The sequence below is a fragment of the Bos indicus genome, chromosome 2 (genome assembly GCF_029378745.1).
Source record: "Bos indicus isolate NIAB-ARS_2022 breed Sahiwal x Tharparkar chromosome 2, NIAB-ARS_B.indTharparkar_mat_pri_1.0, whole genome shotgun sequence".
NCBI classification, from domain to species: domain Eukaryota; kingdom Metazoa; phylum Chordata; class Mammalia; order Artiodactyla; family Bovidae; genus Bos; species Bos indicus.
The window spans coordinates 47,687,740-47,712,556 of record NC_091761.1 but is presented as its reverse complement, the minus strand read 5'-3'; the positions used below and the strand labels follow the sequence as shown (position 1 = coordinate 47,712,556).

At 37.4% G+C, this 24,817-nt stretch overlaps 1 protein-coding gene across 12 annotated transcripts in view; it reads left to right on the top strand.

Annotated features, from left to right (window-relative positions):
* Positions 1 to 24,282, top strand: part of MBD5 (methyl-CpG binding domain protein 5) — a 491,908-nt gene extending 467,626 nt beyond the window's left edge. For 10 of the 12 annotated variants that reach the window (XM_070799658.1, XM_070799684.1, XM_070799643.1 and 7 more), the window contains 3 exons: positions 6,900 to 7,012; positions 16,157 to 16,232; positions 20,209 to 24,282. In XM_070799658.1, the coding sequence (XP_070655759.1) occupies positions 6,900 to 7,012; positions 16,157 to 16,232; positions 20,209 to 20,280 (261 nt within the window). In that variant the 3' untranslated portion in view covers positions 20,281 to 24,282. The remainder of the gene's footprint in view (positions 1 to 6,899; positions 7,013 to 16,156; positions 16,233 to 20,208) is intronic. The other 2 variants (XM_070799689.1, XM_070799701.1) reach the window with 1 other exon arrangement.
* The last annotated feature ends 535 nt before the right edge of the window (positions 24,283 to 24,817 follow it).

Sequence of the window (24,817 nt, the reverse complement as noted above, 5' to 3'; positions counted from 1 at the left end):
ACCTTCAATATTGTATACCTATCCATGAATTATCCATAAATAAAGGACTAATTAACCAAGTTGGGTATTAAAGGATAGTAATAACATATTTCATGAATGAAATAGTTAATAACTATTTTTTATGAACCTCAGGACATTGCATACAAATTGGCGTATTTGATTATGAATTAATGTTAACTGTTCATTTTAGGCAGGAGTTCTACTTGGAAAGATTTTAAAGGACTTAGTTTGGTGAATAAACTTGAAAGTCCCCCTCTCCTCACTGTTTCTAAAAACTATAAACTCAGACATTCTTCCTCTACCCACCAACCCACCAAAACACTCAACAGTATTAATTAGTAGAGATTTTTAACAGTCTGTGAAAAGTTGGGCTGAATCACCCCTATTTAATACTGTCCCAATACTGAAGCTATGTTACAGCACTGGAAGGATAAAATGTGCCTTATGGTATCTCCTTACTAATACATTTTCCCCTTGCCTATCAGTTTGTAATAAGAACATTCTAGAAGATATGTATACTTTTTCTAAAGAAGTGGTGCAGGTTTCTCTCTGAACCATGAACCCTTTATAGCTTCAGATTTAGCAGCCAAGAATAAGACCTCAGTGCTTAGTCAGAGCTGGAGAAATGTACTGCCAGATCTTGGCACAGTATTAAGGAATTCTTGGAGAGGAAAATGGCTTCTGCTGGCATTACACCTATACACTATAATGTACAGACATTTTAACCCTGTGCAACTGTGGGGGGAGATGCTTATCTTTATGCATTTATTTCAATAATTATTTTAAAGCAGAAAAAATGTTCTTTTTTTTTCCTAAAACATATTTTGTAATTATCATCTACCATCTTTGATCTTACATTAACTAGCCTAAAAGTGTTGACTCAAATAATAATCAAAAAAATGAAAATTTTTTTTTCTAAGTGGTTTATTTTTATTTTTGAACATTGTCCCATTGGTCTTCGTATTTCGTTGTTCTTATGTTCAGTGTGTATTCTGACTGGAGGCAAATTTAGGCAAGAATTTATTTCTGTATTGGCACCAAAATGTTTCTTTTCAATGAAATGTTTGTTGTTGTTGGACAGGTAGAGACATTCCTAATTATCCAGAAGAATCACCTGGTTAAATGAAGAAGTTTTTAAAAGCAATGAGTAGGGTGCTCCTTCTCTAGATTCACTCTGACTTTTTTCCACATGGTTATATTTGGCAGGAGGAGATAAAAGTAGCTTTCTGAGTGTTGTTCAAAACAGACAGAACTCATCATTATTAAAACTCATGCCAGATTTATTTTGGGACAGTCACTTTCTGTTTGTTATTCACTATCACATGCACTCGTGTTTTGATGGTATGGAGCAAAACCAGAGACGGCTTACAGTGGTATTCTGCAGATGTATAACCTAAGAAGTTGAGCCTGGGAACTAAATTTGGAAGGTGTGCCCTTCTGTGGTGTTTAAACACTTTTACTTTGAAGAATATTCTTTCTGGGCTTATCAGTGTTAGCTATTTGTGTTCTTTGGTACTGTCATTCTCTGTTGAAAGTATTCTTTGTATATTTCCTTTTCCATATATATTTTCTTAGCCATTTCTGAAAATGAATTATTTTCTCTATACCCAATCAGTATCCATGATATTTGGGCTGCATTTTGACTGGTGGGGTGGCTGGGGCAATCAGTGGTCTGCAGCAACAGAATATTTTTGAAAAAGAATAATTTTTGGAAAGTAATAAGCGAGATAAAATCCAGACAAAAGCAGTGCCTGATCAAAATTTGAAAGATAATAAAAAGGAAAAACTAGGTAACACCAAAAATATGAATATTGGGGAAAAGACTAAACTGAGAACAAAGTTGAGGTAAACTTTAGTAATTGTGGAATACTGTGAAGCTTTTTTCCCCCTGAGGAAGATTAAAGAGGAAAAGGAGGGGGCCTGTCTCCCTTCCAACTGAGTATGGAGTTCTTGAGCTTGTCCATACAGTTGTCACGTGGTTACTAGCAAATGGAATCTCAAGTATGAGGCAAATACATGCTTCTGCTACATGAACTCTTCAACAGCATATCCTTGAAAGTACAAGTTTATTCAAAACATTTAATTCTGTATGTATTATGGATCTATATAAAATTTGTTGTCACATTTAGAATAGATTTACTCTAGTCCTATAGTACAGTTCTCTAGTACTTAAAAATGCTTCTATATGAAGTGAAGATGAAAGGAAAAAAAAAAAACCCTCAGATAGTGCCACTGACTAAAACTGCAATAATGTCGATTGGCTTAGTCCATTTGAAAAAACTGTGGTTCACTTTATGAATTTTCCTTAAGTATTATTGTTAAATTCATCCTTTCTGTCACAGGTGAGTCAACTTTCTACCCCAAATTATTTATCATTAATTCCCATACTTGAAAAAATATTGAAATATTGCACTTAAGTTAACAGGACTTTTTCAGGTTAAAGAGTAAAGTAGTTACTACTTAATAAATGTTTGATAATAAACCTAATAAATGCCTCATATTTGCTTACTGCTTATTGATTTTCCGAGATTTTAGCTCAAGTCACATGTTACCTATACAAATACTTAAAATTTGTCCTCAAATTCTTATTTACTCATTTTTTATTCATTCAACAAATATTTTTGACACATTATGTAGTAGGCACTGTTCAAACCACTTTAAAAATAACTTCTAGTCTTATTCTAAGATATATGTGAAAACATAGGTATAATGTTTTTGTATTTTTCTAATATAAATTTATATGAATATATCACTATTAAAAATGTTTAACGGTATATGTTCCACCTGAAACAGTTTCACATGCCACAAGTGGCACTTGGGAAAGACTGCATTGGTGTTTATAAAGCACCTTCATCCTTAGATAATCCAAGTAGATAATCTCAATGACCCATAAAGATGTGCACACCTATTTCCATTTGGACCTCAGGAAAGAGGCATTCCTAAAGACACAAACCACAAGCAGTTAAACCAAGGCTCAACCCTGGTCTCCTAACTCTCAGCTTAGTGCTCTTTGCATGATACCATTCCCCAGCAATAGGAACTGAGGACACTGTAAAAAAGGGATGGGGAAGTGAAGAAGGAACAGGGGCGGCTGAGGTCAGCTGCTTTCTCTCTGCTGTGAAATCTGTGATATGGCTGTGCTCTTGTCTTTTAACCTTTGTGTGACAGCTTAGCCTCAGCACTAAGTACCAGCAAAGGAATCACCAAGAGATTTAATCCTGTTATCGGGGATTAACACCTGAAGGGAGTTTTGACATCTTCTCTAGTTAATTGGCTCAAAAGTGATCTGGGATCTTTAATCCAGATTCTTCTAATATACACTGTAGCACACTTTCAGAGGGTCACTCTGTCTCTGAAATGTTTATGTCTTCTTTTATGTCATAGACTTACTTCTGAGATACACTCCATGCTACTGTGCTGACCTCAAATCAAACAATTATCAAATCTTTAATATGTGCCTTGTGAACAAAATAAGCAGCCATAGTTTCAGACTTGTTCAGGAAACTTTTAAACATCCACCATATAATCATGTCTGGTTTTATGGGTATGTTTCTAACCTTACTGAACAGGCTATAGGTCTAGTTATGCCAAAGAAGTATTAAATCTAAAAAATCTGAAGAAAAAAAAAAGAATCTGAAGGAATGAAAAAAGGGATTTAGAAGTTAAAAATTCAGCATATGTGTATATTTATACATGAGATAATATGTGTACTATAAATACATAAAGTCTGGTTACCTTTTTCTAATTCCTAAATCACATAGGTACACAGTTATACCATGATAGCCACTACTATTAGCATCATCATGGTTAGAATGAAAATATGTTGGCCGATATGAGTAAAGATATAAAGTCCTCCCCAAATTTCTCACCAAGATAGAAATCAAATAATTTATGAAACTTCTGGCTTGTGAATATATAGGAATATAAGATTATTAAATTCCAGATTAAAATAGTAAGTATCTTAAATTACTTGCTCCTTCAGTGTAAGTTTTATTTAAAAATATGTATATGTTTAATCTTTTTAATGTTATATTTATGTATTTGATTCCCAGTACTTTCTTTATTTACAAGTTAGCTAATTAATTTATGAGTGTTCATTAAATCATTAAATACGGTTTCTATTTGACTAGAAATGGAATTTATTTTGTTGTTCCCTGATACCTTTGTAGGGGGTTATCTTTAAAGACTTTCTTGAATATTGTGTAAGTGGATGAATATTCCCCAAAAAAACACACACTCTTCATGTATTATATTTCACAATACCAAAGAGTACTAAAATTCTGAAACCAAATAAACTGAACATTTACCTCTGGATATGTATGATTTTGTCATATTAGAAATACAAAGTGATGTGTATCTTATAGTTTCAGAAATCACTCTCATTGCTTTCTCTTTCAAGGTCATTGAATCCTTTATAAATAATATATTTATTACAAGTACCTTAGAACCTTAGAGGCATATTTAAATGAAGAAATCATGGTGGAGAATTAGTTTTAAAAATCACCAGAAAATTATTCAAGTGTAAAAAAAATTTTTGAAGATAAATTTGAGCAAGCATCATCTAAATTTCTGTAAATAAAAACTGGATTTATAATTTGACCTAATTTTTTGAGCATGTATATATAGACATATATACTTACATGTGTGTGTATATATGCATACACACACATACACATCTCTCTATATAGTATATGTGTATTTCAGCATGTATTAGAGTTGACGTGGCAGAGAAAGGTTGCTTTGGGGCCATCCTGAGTTTTGATGCTGGCCATGTAACTTAAACTCACTTAGGCCCATCTGTAAAATAACAATGCTAGTGTGCAGTATTACCGCATGAAATAATAAAACAGTGCCTTCTACATAATAAATGTACAAGAAATGCTTTTACTGCCCCTTATTTCTTAATTAAAAATAAAATAGACGATTTTTTAAAAATCATTTGACCTAACTTAGGTTTTTTTTTTTCACAATAACTATGATTTTTATTTCTCCTTTTTTATCTAATATTTTGGATTTTTAGATTACATGTCTTTTTCTGTGCTTAGTTTTTAAAAATCGAGACCAAGGGGATAAGTTTTCACTGTGGCATGTTGCATTATTTCACTGTGAATCTGCTTTCTGTTGCCTGTATCAATCCTTTCTGAGATCTCTCACTACACCAGTTTGTGTCTAACAGAAGCTCCTATTATAGGAGAGCTTTCTTCTTGGTGCCAAGAAACTAATTTAAATATAAGGGGAATTAGCTATAAATTAATTGTGAGCTATCTTTCATAATTTCTTTGTGTGAGTGAGTACAAGATGGAATCCCATTTCTAACATAAAATGTGAAAAGGTATCCAGGTACCTTTAAAAATAAAAACACATGGATATATTCATCTTACTTAAGCTTTTCCAGTCATTCCAATAAGACACTTGACTACTCCTGTAGAAATGTTATTGGAACAAAGTTATATCTTGTTCTGGCACACAATCCACAGTGAATTTGTGTATGTAAGGTATTTGGATCCCTTGGGACAAAATACAAAAGTTATGAAAAGGAAACTATTTCCATTATTTGACTGTTATTCTCATTGAATAATTAGAAATGCTTGTTTTCAGATGACAGTGGAGACCCTTTGTTAATAATCATCACTGTGTACTAGATTTGAAGAAGTCAAAGAAAGTTATTTATGAACAGTATTCATGAGTCAGGAAGATTCAAAGACAAAAGTTAATCATTTCCTTGTTTATTAGAGTGTATTTTCTTACCCATTAGGTGTCTTGGCAACCTCTGAATTTTTTTATTAAAGGAGTGCAGGGTGGGGGAAAACTGGGTTGAGGAGTGGGGGGGGGGGGACTTAATTTGAAGCTATATTTACACAGCAAGCAATACTGTTTCTACTGAGATTGTGTTTAAGATCAGTAAAAGTTACAGTGCTTTTCTAAGTGTGTTTTTATTTGCATATTAAATTTCCTATTTGTTAATTGTTTTCCTTAGGAGAAGTGACTTCAAGAACTATGATAGAGAGTATTAGGGGCAGGTGGCAAAAACTGCACCTCCCTCCCCCACCAAACCCCCAGCCACCAGTTGGTGGCTTACAGTGATGAGGCAGCAAGTGTCATGTAGCCTAGGCTGGCAGTGTTAAAGCAGGACCCCGGAGAGGCCACGCCCATCAGAAGTAGCCACACCCTCTTTCCGCATCAGTAGGGACTACATGCAGCCTACTACCCTACTCGTTTGTTTTTGTTTTTTGTTTTTTTTTCCTGGCCTCTGCAGAGCCTAACACACCACTATGTAAGACTAGCTATTCTGTGCTTGGCTGTGTTCACCATGTTTGTTGTATTTTAATTCTCACCGCAGTTCTAGCAGGAAGGTAGGTATTAATGTCCTCGGGAAAATTTTCTTGAAGTGTCTTTATTTTTGAAAGCCAAAGCTTTGGCTAACAGCGAAGATTTAACAAACTAAATATTTCTCTAAATTATCCAAATTTTAGGAGGCTCAGGGAATTTAAGGGTGTTATTCATGCTAGAAAGTGAGGTCAGATGCAAACTTCTATGTGCTGGCTCCAAAGCCCAGCACCCTCACTCACCACCGCTGTTTTTCATCTGATGGAATACAGAATCGCAGTTGCTGAGCATCAGGCAGTGCAAAAAGCAGACCAGGATCTCTGACTCACATGATTTTGTGAAGTAAAGGTTATTTAAGTTCCAAGTTTTGTTCTTCAAACATTACCTTGAAAATGTTGACATTCTGAAAGCCACCCAGTCTTTCATTTCCGTTGATGTTGCAGCCTGGAGCCACGGAATCAACCTCTGCCCCAGCGAGGACAGAACAGTGAGAATTAAGCCTCCCTCCCCCGAGTGCCGTACAAGCACCTGCTTGTCTGGCAGGAAAGTAAAAACAGTGTTAACAATTGCAGGTCTGGGTAATGTGGTCTGGTCTTCATGCCTTCACTCAGGTGGAGCCCGAGAAGTTGAAGACACTAACGGAAGGTTTAGAAGCCTACAGCCGAGCCCGGAAAAGGAACAGAAAGTAAGCACAACTTTTTTTCCGGTTTTGTTTTTTAAGGATATAATTTACTGGCTTTCCTTCAAAGGGACAATGAAATCTCACTGATTTAGTCCATCTTGAGCCCTGCCTAAGTACAATTTAATAGTTATCATCCAAGAGGACTATTATAGATGAATTAGCTCCTACAGAAAATATTTTCTGAAACAATGTATACTGTGTGTGGGACTTCCCTCTTCATCAGCTCTTCCCTTACTCCCCCCATCTCCATCCCTCTCACTTGAGAGGAAAGAAAATATGATTAATAGTCTCAACATGTAACAATGAAATAGTCTCTGAAAGTGTAGTGAAAGTGTATCCCTTTGTAATTTAAATACTTTGGGAGGGGGAATGACCCCCCTTGTTGTACACATGTGAATAATTTTGGCAGATTACCTGTTGTTCGTCAAAGTGATGAAAAGTAATTATTTTCTTGGAGCAGGGGCAATAGACTTTCTTCAGAATTATAATAAGTTGAACTTTGGGACTTTATTCTTAATTATTCAAGTTTTTCCAGATCTTTATATTTTGAGTAAACATAGTATTGACAAGTAGATAATGTTTATTACATAACTTGTATGTAATACAATGTAGTCATATATCATAACTTATTTCATTTTAAGATAGAGAACTATAAATGTGCTTCTGTATGTGTACATGGAAAATTATTTTAATATATATCATCAATACACCTACTCAGCTACTATAATTTTCATATTATCAAATGTCTATAAATTATGAAATTGTAATGATTAGCAGCGTATCTTGTATAAAAGACTTACATAATGATAATGACATCTTTTAAAGGGCAGTCGTTCTCTTAGTGGTGTCCTCAGTAATTCTTGTCAGAGCTAAAATTTTAGAATACAACAAATCTTGGGGACTCTCTTCACCTCACTAGAATGTTTCATAAAAGAGACGTCAGCTGCAGTGGGTTAACACCTGTGTGTCTGTGTTCAACACTCCTTTGGAAGATGGCAGATTGGCAGTGGTTTCGGTGAGGGCCAAGTGAATTGCCAGATTCGCTATAGATCTGATAAAGTGAGTCAAGCGCCCTCTATTCTGACTGAAGTGAAACAATGAAGAGCTTAGTAGCAGGATAAAGCCTATAAAATTAATACAAGGTCTGGATGAAAGGAGGGAAATTGCAAGCTACCTACATCACGAATTTTCATTGGCCATTTGCTTTAGAATATTCAGTAGTACTTGTTTACTAGAAGTAAAATATCCCTGAAATCTTTCCTTCAGTGAGATATGCCAGTTAGCTGGATTATGTGCAACATATCCAAAACTGTTGATAACACAAGTATTTAGATATACTGCCTTGAAATGAGCTGTATTTTCCTCATAAATTTGCTATTAAGCAATTTCTGAAAGGTAATGAGTAATAAACAGCAATGTAAAAAATTTCCTTCAAAGCCAGCTTACTATTTGAGGTGAATTTATATGGGTCCTAAGTAGCATTATCTAAAGGAACCAAGGTAACAGACAAAAATATGAAGCAAAACAGCTTTGTTTATCAGACCATTGTCTAAGTAGAAGGACTTGCCTTATAAATGCCTCGTAGAACACTTTACATTTTGCATATATGATTTAAAATCCATTATTCTATTCTCCCAATCAGAAGATGGGCCAGAATTACTGAACCCATTTTTGATGAGGACACTCAGACCCAAATAGCTTAAATAATTAGGTAAAGGCCACATAAGTGATAAATGGTATGTTGAACCCGATCATTTATTTACTTCCCAAGTCAAAGAGATTGATTTAGCAAAAGAATCTATGCCAACCAGGCACAACACAGTAGTCCCAGGACTTCACTGTTTAGTGAAGGAGGCAGATTTAGAAACAAATAATTAAGATGTTAAATTTTCAGTGACAGGAATAAGTGTAGTGTATTTTGGGATCACGGAGAAGTGACATTAAATTCAGGTAACGGAAGATGTCCTAGAGGAGATGATACCTCAGCCAGGCCTTACACACTACATAGATATTAGCCAGACACAGGAAACAAGGACAAGATGGGATGGGCTGGAACAGTGTTTAGATGAGGTCAGCAGTTAGATTTGGGGGAGAGGAAATTGTAAGAGATGGAACCAAACGTATAAGCAGGAGCCAGACCATAAAGGGCCTGGTAAGGCCTCAGAGGTCTTTACATTATTGGAAGTGCCTAAGGGGACAGACGGTTGAATTTTTCACTTTAGCTGTGGCTGTATGGAGGATATATTTTAGGGGAACAGTATTGGAGACAAGGACATCCATTTAGAAGGCCATGTCAGGGGACAAGAGAGGAAGAAGACTCAAACCAGGAGGGGACCCATGAGAACAGAGGAGAAAGAATGTGGTCAAAAAACATTTAGGAGATAAAATTGACGGAACATCATGGTGATTGGCTGGGATGTGAAGGAGAACAGGTAATCAAGGACAACTCTCGGGTGCCTTAGTGGGCAGTGGAAGCACTGAAATGGGCGTACAGGAGAAAACTGTCGAGTGCAACGTGAGGTTCCGGTGATTCCACAGACCCAAGTCTGAAACTGGGAAGAAATGGTATTTGACTATTAAAAATGACTTCAGTCACACAGAGGTACTTTGACCAATTTGAACAATGGACTAAAGAGCGAACTCTGGGGCATTTGAACATTTACTGGAGATAATGAAAGAGATGGAAATAATGGTCAGAAAGGTGGAAAACCAGAGGGTAGGGGAGTAGGGTGTTAAAAGCCAAAGACCACGAATTTCTGGGATAATACAATGAAAAACAGAGGTCCAGTAAGAGAAGATCTGAAACATCTCCATTTGGACTGGGCAGTTGGGAGGCCATTGGTGACCTCAGTGAAAACGGTTTCTGGTAGAATGGCACATATAAAAATAAAATGGCCATGGATTGAAGATTAAATAAAAAGGAACAGAGAGAGTTGGTATCTATTATTTACTCTTCTTTCTACCCTTTATGTGAAAAGTTCCCAAAGAATAACTGGAAAGAAATTTGAGCTAACAAATATCTGGCTAGTTTTATAGACAAGGAGAAAGAAACTAAAAAAGGCAGGTGGCAAGAACAAGGTGGCTGAAAGTTTGGGTTGTGGCCTGAGTTCAGATGTTTCCATCATTACCTGGCTATATGTACCCTTGAGTATGTTGTTTAACCTCTCTGAGTCTAAATACTTCATTTCTAAAGTGGGATATTAATACCAACCTCCTAGAATTGTTCTAAAGAGAGCCTTAGCACAGTTCTTAGCACATGGTATTTAGTAAACCATTATTTTTCTTATAAAGATATAGGTGAAACAAAATAATTACATATTTTTACCATTTGAAACATTCTGTCACCATATTAGATGTTTAGAGCATTATATAGTCATGTAACCCTCAATATGCTATAATCATACTATACTATAAATATCTTTAAAGTGATTTGCTTATTACTGCCTAATCACAAAGGAAATATTTACATATTTATTGAAGAATTACTTAGGGTCATTTTGTACTTAAAAGTGGAAATAGCTTCATTAAAGAAAAAAAATTTGTGTAACTTTTAGATATGTTACGATTTTTTTTAAAGTAAGGATCAAATCTTCTGTCTATATGTACATATATAGGTACTCAGTAACCTTATTTTTGTGAATCTGGAAAGTGATAAAGTGATAACATAAACATAAAAGTAAACATAAAACGTAAACACTTTAAAACCAAGAAATGATACTTGTTGTATTAAATTTTCTTTATTTTTTAAAATTGAAATTAGTTGATTTATGGTATTATGTTATTTCAGGTGTACAACACAGTGATGCAATATTTTTATAGATTAAACTCCATTTAAAGTTATTATAAAATACTGATTATACTTCCTGTGCTGTATACTATATCCTTGTATCTTATTTTATACCTAATACTATGTACTTCTTAATCCTGTTCCCCTATCTTGCCCCTCACCCCACCCCTTCCCTACTGGTAACCATTGTTTGTTCTGTGTATCTGTGAGTCTGTTTCTGGTTTGTTATGTTCATTTTTTGTTTTTTAGATTCTGCATGTAAGTGAAAACATAAAATATTTTTATTTCGCTGACTTACTTCACTAAGCGCAGTACCTCCCACATCCATCCATGTTGTTGCAAATGGCAAAGTTTCGTTCCTTTTTATGGCTGTGTAGCAGTCGCATTGTGTGTATATATATATATATATATATACACACACCACTTTACCCTTTCATCTATTGGTAGACACACTTAGGTTGCTTCCATATCTTGGCTATTGTAAATAATCTGCTGTGAACATGGAGGTACATGTATCTTTTGAATTAGTGTTCTCACTTGAGTTAGTTCTCCTCCCTCCAGTTGTGGGCAGGGATATGCACACTGGCAATGACTGCCTCTGCCCTAGTCAGAGGGTCTGTGCATCTCTGTTCCCTCTAAGTGTGTGCGCTCTCGTTGGCAGTGGCAGCCTTTACTATAGTGGAGGGCAGTGCCAGAGCAAGAAGAGCTGGAGCAGGGCCCCAGTGCAGGCCAGGGAGTGTGCTGGCAAGCCAGCCAGAATACCAGGCTATTTCTAGTCTGCTGCCTCTCCACTGTGCTGGAGCAGGGAGGCAGGTGGGGGTGGGGGTGGGAGTAAGCAAGTCTGTGCACGTGCATGCACACTTCAAAAGCAGAGTCTTGGTTTCTAACAGCCCTCCAGTAAGCCCTGCTGCTGCTGCTGCTAAGTCGCTTTAGTCGTGTCCGACTCTGTGCGACCCCAGAGACGGCAGCCCACCAGGCTCCCCCGTCCTGGGATTCTCCAGGCAAGAACACTGGAATGGGTTGCCATTTCCCTCTCCAGTGCATGAAAGTGAAAAGTGAAAGTGAAGTCGCTCAGTCGTGTCTGACTCCTAGCGACCCCATGGACTGCAGCCTACCAGGCTCTTCCATCCATGGGATTTTTCAGGCAAGAGTACTGGAGTGGGTTGTCATAAGCCCTACCTGTTTTCAAACCAGCTAAGGGGCCCATCTTCCCAGAGTTGCTCCCCAGGGAAGATCTCCAAGCCTGCGATCCTGCCTTCCTCTTCTGTGTGTGGTTCCCAATAGCTTTTCCTCCATTCCTACCAGATTCTATGTGGACAGTTTTAGTTGTAGAAAAGTCATTATGCCAGTCTCCACGTCATTTTCAGTGAGAGTTATTCAACATGCAGTTGTCAGTGTCCTCGTATACTACCATCTTGATCTCTCATGTGTTAAATTTTTTTTAATCTGCATACTTTCCCTACAGATTAGGTTTTAGAATCCAAGATTCTTGACATTTAGGTCTGATCCAAGTTTGTTCTGGTCTACATGAAGTGAGTTTCTTAAATTCTGAACTGATAGTCCAGAGCAATGTGCAATTCTCACTTCCCTCTTATTTCTCGTACTATTCACAGATGTGTACCTGGCTTCTTTTTTTAATTAATAAAGATAAGGATAATGTGTGACAATATAGGCAATGAACATGAGAAGTGGCAATTATCTCCATTAATAACTAGAAATGTGATTATATGAACATCTATTGCTTAATCAAGTAGCTTTTAGAGTGTCCATTAGTAAAAATGTTTATTATTAAATGTCAGTGGGGAAGAGAAAATAGTAGAAGAGACTCGACAAGGAGGGCCTCTGGACTAGAAGATTGAATTTTGACTAATTATTCATTTCATGGACTCATGGAGCTTTTTCTTCCTCTTTTAAGCTCATTTTTCCTGACTTGACCAGCTAGTATGAATATGGTATGCAGATTTGACATCCAGAAAGTCTCTCTGTACCTCTTGATTTCCATGATATATTCATGTAATTTCATGCCCCATATCTCCATATTTATTCTCTCTTCCAAAAGTAGTCATTTCACCCTCTAATAACTGCTTAAGTTTGTCAAAGGAAAAACATTGTACTAATTACCTTAAACTAATACAAGGAGTTTATAAATATTTTAAATATCTTGTTGAAGAATGAACTCACAAACTCCTAAAATTTTGTCTGTTCATTCAACAAATAATGTTGAATTATTTTTATACTTTAATGTAGATGCTGTTGAAATTTTTCATATTAAAGAACAAAACTTTTATGCCTCTATTACTTTGGAAGATTATTTACAGTTAAATATCATCTTCTTTGTCATAAAATTATAATTGGTTTCACCAGTTTTCCCTAAAAAATCAAGTGTGACATACAAACAGCTGTTGTAACAGCTACTTCATTGAGTTGTTATAAGGATTAAATGAAGTAATATATATAAAGATTTAATTCAATTCTTGGCATATATAAAAAAGTGAAAGTGTTAGTCGCTTAGTCGTGTGCAACTCTTTATAATCCCGTGGACTGTAGCCTCTGTCCATGGATTTCCCAGGGAAGAACACTGGAGTGGGTTCCCATTCCCTTCTCCAGGGGATCTTCCTACCCAGGGACCGAACCCAGGTCTTCCACATTGCAGGCAGATTCTTTACCATCCAAGCCATTAGGGAAGCCTTAAAATATTCAATAAATACTAGCTATTTTTGTTATTAAAGATAATAGAACCCAGATTCTCTGAAGGTTTTTCACTGAAATATTTTCCTTTTTTTTTTAGACATTTAGACTTTTATGTAGTCAATTTTAAACCCATAAGATAATAAAAATGCATAACAAATATCTTTTTAAAACTTATCTTCATACTTTTATACAAATACAAAAGAAATAGTAAAGATAAAGCTATTTAACACATTGCACAAAGCGTAATATTGTCAGATAGCTGGGCAGTATGTGATACTGTCAAGACCTTTGCTAAACAAGCCACACAAGGGGCCTCAACCCAGCCCAACTCTAGCTCAGCTTAAATAGCCCTACAGAGTCCTGGGATTGCATTCCTCCCCAGAATCATGCTTAGCAAACTCCTCGGTGGGAAAACAACTCAGCCTGACCCCATGAGATGACCAGGGCCCTGTAAAACTGGAATAAGTAGGTGAATAAAAGATAGCATGTGACTATATATCAACTGGGACATACTCAAAAATAGCAATAAAAGAAAAGAGATAAGTTGTAGAATGGTACTTATATCAGGACACATTTGATATGATATATATTTAAAAAACACATAAAAGACAATACTAGGTACTGTTCATGGATATATCATATAAAATATTAAAACACGCCATAGGAATACACAGCTTCCCTTGTGGCTCAGATGGTAAAGAATCTGCCTGCAATGCGGGAGACCCAGGTTCAATCCCTGGGTTGGGAAGATCCCCTGGAGAAGAGAAAGGCTACCCACTCCAGAATTCTTGCCTAGAGAATTCCATGGACAGAGGAGCCTGGTGGTCTGCAGTCCATGGGATCGCAAAGAGTCAGACACGACTGAGCAATTTCATTTTCTTTCTTTATAGGAATACACAACACAGTTGCCTTCGGGGAGGAGGGTGGGAGAGAATGAGACTGGGAATTTATATCAAATGGGAACTTTAGTTTAAATTTTTAATAAAAGAATTAAAAGAAATATGTAATTTATTAGCAGGTTTTTTTGGAAATAGGTTTGATAGGGGTTGATAACTTGTTCTATGCACTTTTCTGCATAAATGGGAAGAATATAAAAGCTGTAGGCTAGCTTTCAGGCCAACAAAAGGTAAGGTTGATGCTGCATTGCTCTTGTAGTTCAGTTACAATCTTTTCTTTCAGTTAAACTGACTTAAGTGCATATAAGTTTCCCAAAACATAGAGCCGTTGTTTTAGCTTTGGACACATTATTTAGACACCATATGGAGCATCCACGATGTGTATACCTAGCAGTATACTACTTAACGATTGTATACAGAAACTAACTGCGTGAATTGTCCAGTCCTGTTGTATGAGGGTAAAACTTGGTGAGGACTGTGGTAAACCAAAGGGCCTCATCTAGAAGCATTCCAGTAAAGTTCAAATATGTTTTTAAACACAATGTGAGCCAAACTAAATGGGACTATGAGCCAAATTCTTCTACAACTGCAAATTTCCAATCTCCATGTAAATGCTGGGCTAGGACTTAACTCTTGGAAGGCCATTTACCTCTGCACCTTCTCTAGTAATCATCGGGATGAGATAAATGAAATGAATCACCTTAGTACTCAGAGTAATTGGGTAATTCTTTGTATGCATCAAGAAGGAAAAGTTAGAGTGGACATAATTCCTAGAGGTAGATAGTGCGGATTTGCCTTGTTTTAGTAATTAGTTCATTAGCTTCCTAGTTAAACGTTTCAGTCATGGCAGATTCTCCATATGTTAAATACCTGTAGTGGTATGCTGCAAGTGAAAAGTAAAAGTGAAGTCGCTCAGTCATGTCGGACTTTTTGCAACCCCATGGACTGTAGCCTACCAGACTCCTCTGTCCATGGAGTTTTCCAGGCAAGAGTACTCGAATGGGCTGCCATTTCCTTCTCCAGGGGGTCTTCCCAACCCAGGGATCAAACCTGGGTCTCCTGCATTGCAGACAGACGCTTTACTGTCTGAGCCACTAGGGAAGCCTGGTATGCTGAGTAGAGAGAAAAGGTCAGACGAGTGATAGACATTCTGAGACCATCATTCTTTATCTTGTCAAATAGTTTTGTCATTTTGCTTTTGGGGAGGCGGGGGCGGGGAAATGTGGCAGAGCCTCAGGCGTGCCAGGTTAAGCTGTTTCCCACCTGTAATGAAAGTGCACCAGGATTTCAGCCTTCATTTGCTGAACTCCTGAAGCCAGGATGCTCCAGAGAGGGCAGAGGGAGCTCCCTAGTGGCCAGAGCCTGCAGTTCAGAGCCCTTCCTCCAGACACACAGCCTGAGAAAGACAAGCCAGAACAAAAGGCAATGCGGAGCAGGCCGGATCTAAGAGCACAAGCTCTGTCTGTGGAAATAGAGACCCGTTGCCCAGCTTCCTTGCAAAATCATCAGACGGTCGAAGAAACATGTGGAAGGGGAAAGAACACTTTCCCTAATCATCGGTTCAATTTGTTTTTCCTGTAGTTATGTGACCTTATCATTGATTGGTGTTCAGTCATGAGAATCCCAGAGTGTTTTGTCATCAGAATTGTCCAAATGTGAATATAAATTGACTTTCTTTCATGGAATTGGTACTCTGTTTTCTGATTAGGGAATTAAATTGAGATTTTTTTTCTTTAATTTTTTAATCTACTGTGTTGTTTTCGTTAATTCCAGAAGTGGAAAGCTAAATAACCATTTAGAAGCTGCTATTCATGAGGCCATGAGTGAACTGGACAAAATGTCTGGGACTGTAAGTTAATTTATTTTTCCATTATACTGTGTTTCTTTGAAAATAAATTGTATTATACTTTTTGGTAAAGTCTCTTAAATATTGACAGGCAACTCACGTAGCAATACTAAATTACTGGGCTCAAAAAAGACTGCTATCATAAAAAATTAAAAATAACTTAAGAAAAAATAATCTAGTGGTATTAACTATGTATTTTTTCTGAGGTAAGTAACTTTTTTCCTCACATAAAATACTTTTAAAATGTGCGCAGCAAAACATTGAAGTTAAAATCATAGCTTTTGCATTTGACTCTTAGAATAGCAGTGATTATTAGTGCTGCCTAAGTATTCAATAATATAAATTTCACTCTACCATAGAACAAAAAGGGAAATTGAACATAGGGTCAAGACCAAGAGTATATAGTCATTTCATTTCCTTTCTGCTATTACCTAAAAAAAGTTTAAATATTTGGCCCCAAATCCTATTGCTAAATTATTGATATTTAACACTATAACCTCTGGTTTTAAAGTGTCTACTTTTTCTTTACATTTTTATTGAATGTTGCATGTAATGGTGTTGAATGTGAGTTTAATCATCATTCTCTAATTTACATATTGGCTAACATAAACACTCAAACTATAATTTTGATAATTTCTAAAAAATGTGACTTATCCAAAGCTACTCAGCAATGAAAGGGTGATTTCTTTTAGTTGTTATTGTGTTAACAAGGTTATCTGAATCCTAACAAGCCATCAAATGGCTACTGAATGACAGATATAAGTTTTTACACATTCGTAGTGCATTGGGATTGGTACAAGATTTTGTGATCCAAACCATCATTTCAAAGATGGGTAAATTGAGGCCCTGAGATGTTTAATTTCCTGATAGAATTATAGGAAATGTCTGGAGCAGAGATTATAAACTCAAACACTTTCTGTGTGTGTGCATTAGTAACTCAGTCGTGTCCTACTCTTTGCAATCCCATGGAGTATAACCAACCAGGCTCCTCTGTCCTTGGAATTCTCCAGACAAGATAACTGGAGTAGATTATCATTCCCTTCTCCAGGGGATCTTCCCAACCCAGGGATCAAACCCAGGTCTCCTGCATTGCAGGCAGATTCTTTGCCGTCTGAGCCACCAGGGAAGCCCCTGAAACACCTTCTAGGGCTGGGCAAATAGTATCATTAAATACAGGGGATCAGGTTTGAGTGAAACAGTGATTTTAGTGGATTAAGAAATGCCAACCAAGATGCCCTGGTCAAGGTAGGCTACGTACCAACTCTCAGTCTTAGAGGCTTAATGGCTTAAAAAGGCTGTTCCTCACTTGGGTCTCATTCTGGTTGAGTAAGTCTTGCTTCACACAGTCATTTAGGGGCTCAGGTTCTTTCTATATCTAGTATCCCCCATTCCCTAGGGTCTCAGAGTGCTCCATCACATCCTTAGCATCCAACCCAGCAGCGGGAGAGAAGACCATGTACCCAGAGGACGGCAGGATAAGGTTTCATGGGCCAGACCGGGAAGTTCATCTGTTCTGTTGACTTTCCACTGGTTTGACCCAGTCACGTGGCCTTCTTAATTCAAGGGGACTGGTAAAAGTATTGTACACCATGCCTGCTCAGGAAGAGGAGAAATGTGTTTGGCAGGCATCTCGCTAATGTCTCTCTCAAGATCTTTGGCCTTTGTGGCCAGCAAGCAGTCAGGAGTGATGGGGGCCATGGCAACATGAGGACTGTATTCTCTCTAGAAGGAGCTTCTGCTTCCATGCTGCAGCGAGCTAGAGCCATGTGGGGATCTGTGCCACTGTTGCAAGATCTTCCCATTTTTTCATGCAACACTGCAAGTCTGAAAGTAAAATTTCTCATTATTTAGTGTTGCCAGCTATTTTTAAAATATTAAAACACCATAGGGCTAAACCAGTCCCTTTCTAGGCTTCATTTGGTCCACAGGTAACTAATTTGCAACTTTGAATAAAGGCTTCTTTCCTCAATTTATAAAAGGTTTCAATAGACTCTTTATCAGAGACTAGTGGTTTTAAGGAACGTAATGGCACCCCACTCCAGTACTCTTGCCTGGAAAATCCCATGGACGGAGGAGCCTGGTAGGCTGCGGTCCATGGGGTCGCTAAGAGAGCGACTTCACTTTCAGTTTTCACTTTCACGCATTGGAGAAGGAAATGGCAACCCACTCCAGTGTTCTTGCCTGGAGAATCTCAGGGGCAGGGGAGTCTGGTGGGCTGATGTCTATGGGATCGCACAGAGTCAGACACGACTGAATCGACTTAGCAGCAGCAGCAGCATGGAACATTTACAAGGATGAGGCAGTGTGAGAAACTCATTGGTGTTATTTTTTAAATGTAATACTTTTAAAAGTTTTCTGGGGATTTCCCTACCAGTCCAGTGGTTAAGACTTTGCCTTCCAATGGAGTGGGGTGTGGGTCTGATTCTTTGTCAGGGAGTGAAGATCCCACATACATCACAGCCAAAGAATGAAAACATAAAAGCAATATTGTAACAAATTCAATAAATACTTTAAAAATGGTCCACATTAAAAAAACCTTTAAAAATAGTTTTCTGTATTTGATTCTGAATAGCAATGGTCTATGCTATTACGTTATCTTTACAACATGCAATTGAGCCAACTTGTAGTGGATCTTCAGATCCACTGTGCCCATCTCTTCCTAAGCCTGAGTTCTGTGACATCACATTAGTAGCTTGAAATTGGCCATGGTAAATATTTTAAATTAAAAAAAAACATAATTAGAAAATTTTTAAAAAAAGGAAATGAAATTCGGAAAAAAAAACCAAAAACCATTTGTACCACAGAGATTGGCATACACTACAATGGGCTTATGTTCCTCCACGGGGAACTGGTTATTAAGCATGTACTATACCGCTGCCTCAGAGAAGGCAATGGCACCCCACTCCAGTACTCTTGCCTGGAAAATCCCATGGATGGAGGACCCTGGTAGGCTGCAGTCCATGGGGTTGTGAAGAGTCGGACACGACTGAGCGACTTCACTTTCACTTTTCACTTTCATGCATTGGAGAAGGAAATGGCAACCCACTCCAGTGTTCTTGCCTGGACAATCCCAGGGACGGGGGAGCCTGGTGGGCTGCCGTCTATGGGGTCGCACAGAGTCGGACACGACTGACGTGGTTTAGCTACCACTGCCTTGGGCACATCCTGCCTCTCCTGGACCTTGCCTTGTCCCCTCCTGTCAGTACCACAACAGCCGCAATACAATGTGGGACACCTGACCACCTCCCTAGCACCTGTCTTCCGCCCCTAACACCAGACCTGCTGTCTGAAACCTGGGAATCAAGTTCTGCTATTCATCCACCTCTGTTCAATCTGATACACAGCCCTAAATGCTGCTAGCTTCCCTGTTGGTGTATAAAGATGAGTTGTATGCATTGCTCTTCCCAGACTACACAAGCTTAGATTTGCCAACAGATGGTAGTGGTATTCTGTTTTCCATCCTTATTCTTCTCATAAGTAAACCTCTTGGACTGAGCTGTGTGCATGTTCTTATCATCTTTGACCCTTCTTAGTAGTTATAAAATAAGTACAGTGATGAAATAAAGAAGAAAATGTTTAGTATATATTTATCGACTTTTCCAGAACCCCAGTAAAGTTAGTGATCCAGGGACCTCTGATGGGAAAGGTCTTATTTTCATTTTCAATGGACAGCAGGGGTAGCAACTGCACATCCCCTCTCCCACTTTGATTTTTTTCCAGTTCCTCTTCTGTATTCCACTGTTGGGAGATCCACAGAGTGTTGCTCTGCTTGTCAGTTTCCAAGATTCCTTATCCTCTGTAGTGACTGTAGGCACACTGAGATCTGAGTCTTGTAAAAGTGTTAAATGCCTCAAGATAGCTGTGATTGAAAATGAAAGCCAGAGTCTGCTGCCTACCCTGTTTCTTTGTCAGAAATCCTATGGTGTTTGTGATTTCAATCTCTGTTGTTGTTGTTTTTTCCCTACCTCTTTATTTCCAGGTTCACCAAATCCCACAGGGAGACAGACAGATGAGACCTCCCAAACCCAAGAGGAGGAAGATCTCCAGATAACAGGGACTACTCCACCGATGCGCAGTGTTTATTAAAGGAATGTGCACAGATATGTCTGTAGATAAGTATTGATATAGCCACTGTTATATCAATATTTAGTCTATGGCAGATAGTTACCACCACCACAGGGTGCTAAGAGAAACAGTGATACCATATTTTTTGATCAGGAAGGATACAGAATGCTGGAAAACCAATCAGAATCCCTGAATGATGAGGGTGGTAGATGGTCAAGAGATTACTGAGAAACTCTTTTTCTATAATACTAAAATTGTGATTATAAGAAATAGTCCAAATGTTTCAGAAGAATTTTCAATGTTGTATATAGAAAATACAGAATTTCATGGTGACATCAGAAATGTAAATATTGTACAATATTGTCATGTACAAGCGTACCTAATGCACACTTTATCTTTTATTGTACAAAGAAATAGTGTACAAAATTCTTTGGTTTCTATGGAGTACACCTACCAGAGACTACAAGTGTAAAGTGATAAATAAAAATACAACCTAAATGCTTTTCTATGATAATGTAAAAGATGCTGTTTTTGTATTTAACAGCAGAGAAAAGGCATGATGATGTATTACCTGAAAATATGACATACACTGCACACCACCGAGTGTCCATTTATATTGTCTGTTTGGAATGAACCTTGCCTGGAAGCACTGGACTTGATTTTGGGTGTCTAGGAAATTGAAACCTTGCAGATTTCTAAAGGGACGAGGGCTCACAGATCTAAATTAAGAATTCAGAAACTGCAACCATTTGTTGCATATTTTTTTTACCTAAGTTTTAAAGTAGAATAGGTTTTATAAAAAAATCTTAGATGGGATATTTTACTCAGTCATTTCTGTAGTTAACATTTGATAGCCACCTGTTGAACTAGAAAACTTACGCTGCACCACGATGGACGCTCAGAGTTGAGGTTTTTTGCAAACGATACCTGACGAGATAAAACTTTCTGTTTCCATATCTGGAGACAAACCCCCACTTTGAAACCTTTATCAGAGGTAAGGTTGATTATAATTCAGTTTTTCTGTAGTAGCAAAAATAAATGCAAATCATCAAACCAAGTTTCATATCCATTCATCAGTATTACTTATTCCAGAAGTTAAGGTGGCTTACAAAATTATTAGCAATGGTAATTTTTTATCAGTATTATGTAACATATCAGATTTATTTTATTTAAAGAATTATTTATACCATTAACAGATTCTTATATATATTAATGTGGCTGAAATGTGCAGGTTGAATCTATTAACCAAATTATTTATATTATATTAAGTAAGTAAAAAATGTGAAACAAATGTAGAGAGAAAATACTACATTGCAAGTATACAAAACCTTAAACTGTGAGCCATTGTAAAGTACAAGGTTATTAATAAGAAATGTAGCACAACATAATTTTCCGTCTTTTTTTCACATTTTCTTCTTCTTTTTTTTTTTTTTTTTTGTGGTGACGGTATAACCCTATCTCCCAGGCAATGGAGCCAAGTTTCAGGCCCCCCCGCCTGAAATTGATTGGATTGGATTCAACTGACGGATTGTCAAAGGAAGGGATTCCTTATCCTTTTGTTCTGGTTTAGAACCACCAGCCCCACCTCCAAACCCTTAATCCCCTGGAGAGGACTGCCTCTTCCCCCAGCTTGGGGCTCATTCAACTGCCTAATGCTCCAGCCACTGGGAGGCCTCCAGTGGCAGACTCTGAACCCCTGATGTCCACCACCTCCCTCTCCTCTCCTCTCATCCACCCCTGCAACTCCTCCATCCCATGATGTAGCAGAGTTCCAGTCACTCAGGAAAAAGGAGACCAAGGTCATTCCTCCATTTGATTTCTCGGGGCCACAGCACAGAGCACTCCACGAGGCTCACTTTTGATATCAACAGCTTTTAGTTCTTCCCCAGGTCTCCTGTGTCTCTCTGTCCTTTCATTTCCACCTCACTCCTACCTCCCAAGCCTGACAGAATGCAGCTGGCTACACTGGGCTTCATGGCCCGGAGGCAGGAACCCTTCCTTCTAGGGGTAGGTTGACTTGTCTTTGATGTAATAGTGGGATTGCCTGCCTGGTCTTTCCCACAGTCCCCTGAAGTCATCTTCTGTGTACTTTAGTTGACGTATTTTTGTTATAAGTTGATGTGTTTGGTATGTTTGAACGATTAATGTCCCTTTTTTTTTGCACCAACCTGCTTTTTTCTTGTTTTGTCTACACAGGTGTTTTTATTTACAGATTCACAGCATACGCATGTGTGTGTATTGGGTATGTCTACGTATATGTGGATGTTCGTGTGTGTTGACATGTGGAAGTTTTTTTAGCCTTTAGTTTTTTCTCTTCAGACTAAGTTTGTGTCTACCAAGCCTTCTTTTGGGTACTTTCGAGCTAATTAGGTTTGTGCTTCCCCCACCATGTATACTTTACATCAGTAGATCATGTAAAGTATGTCTGTGCCCATGATGTCACTGGTTGCTTACCGATGGTTGTGAGTTCTAGGTATTGTTTCAGTCCATATTTTTTTTTTCCTCTCTCTCTCCTATAGTTCTATGGTTTCATGTAAGCAGTTAATGTAAATATTGTTAGCATTACAAGTCATGCAGTGCTGTAACATTTCTTTTTAAATGTTGCACCTACTTTACAATTAAAAAATTGGTCACTCATACTTGAATTTTGCCCATAGAGCCATTTCTTTCTCTTTGTATTAAAGCCTATTCATTTTTAAAAAATGAAGGCTAGCCCTCTACATTATTACATTTTTTTATTCCCTAGAATAAAATTTTTTCGACAAGTCGGAGAATGGAAACAGAATGAAAAATTTTTGCTCATTTAAAAAACATATAGCCCCTCTTGGAAAAGGAAATCTAATTTTATTTTGTGCCCTTTAACAGTCTTAGGATGCACAAGAAGAATAAACTGTACCTTTAAGTGGTTTTTAAGATCATTTCAAATGAGTGAAATCTAACTGAGCAGCTCTTGTTTAATTTGTCTTGTTTGTAGTATTAAAAGCAGTCAGGGTTTCTGTTTATTTAAAGGAACATTTTTGGTTTGTACTTTTCAGTCCTATTGTGCATATAAATTCTTTGAGAAGAATATTCATCCCTTGTGATATCATGGGCCACTTTTAGTCTTTTATTTGAACCCCACCTTTGAGTTATTTGCTGTGTCTGTTTTTTAAGTAAACACAAGCTTCTTTTTTGAACATAACACTGCAGAATTTTGAGATGAGTGGAGAGTGGTTTTTCTGCTTTCTGTAAGGTTTATGAAGATTCTTAGCTGACTTATCCCATGAGATGATTCTTTTTCGTTTCAGACCATGATAACATATTGTAGTTAACTTTGGAAATCTCCCATTCAGTTTGCAAAGTTCCCTTGTAAATCACAAGTGGTTTTGCACTGAGATTTTTAAATCTAAGATGCTTAACATGCTGATGACATTACTCTTTCTGAAAAGAAAACCAAGATTTTACACCTTACCACAACTCTGATATCTTGTTTACTTTGCCCATTTTTGCCCAAATGGTGTAATGCGAGACTCAAAACTTCTCATTGTCATATATAAAATGAGTGATGCATTACTTGACTCATTTGGGGACCATGAACAAATACTATCAACCAACCAGAACTGTAATGTTGAATTATCGTTTATCTTTTTCTTTCATTCATTTTATCACATTTGCATTAGCCAAAGAGATAAGAATATTAGTGATTCATATGTGTAAACAACCCAGAAGTGAATATTAAATCAGTGAGCCAAAAAGCAATAAACAACTCAAGCATGGGAAAACCTGCTAACAGTGGGGAGTCTGATGTAGAAAAAATATATAAAAAGCATTATCTTCAAATATGAAAGATTAATTTGTATCTACTGTAAATATGTATTATCAGCCTTATCTGCTTTTATACACACTGTGTGTGTACCTCAGTGACCTTTTATAAGCCAGAAAAAATGGTTGATTTAATAATTTGTTATGTAAATACGAAGTTGTCTATAAATTGAAGAATTTGATGCCAGATGGCTTCACAATATACAAATGTGTTTTGTAACATCATGCCTTTATGGATTAAGTATAAATATACTGGACTGTCTGTGAAGAAGAGTAGCAATTTACATTACACCTGCATATCAGATGGATATTTTTGTCCAAATGGTTATACTATTAGAAAAAGAAAATGACCTGAACATTTTCAGTGTGAAAAACAAATATGGTTTTGAATTCACCAAAACTCCTTTTCACACTCAAGAGTCTGTTCAGTTGCACACTAAATGCCTTGTTTTATGAGATTTCCATAGGAGAGTCATTGATTCAGGGTTGGGATCTACCTAGGAAACCTCCCCAAACTGAATAATTCTACTTTAGAGACAAGCTGGGCATCTTAGTCTCTTAAATCACAGGCAGGGGAAGATCCACAGCTTTCTTACTGCTTGTTAACTTATTCTTTTCTGCTTTGTTTCCATACTTCATGAAGAGCCCCACGTAGACAGAGGGCCTAGTTCTTGTGTGCCAAGGTGTGCCTACAGACTGTCACTTCGATTCGGGGTCCCTCA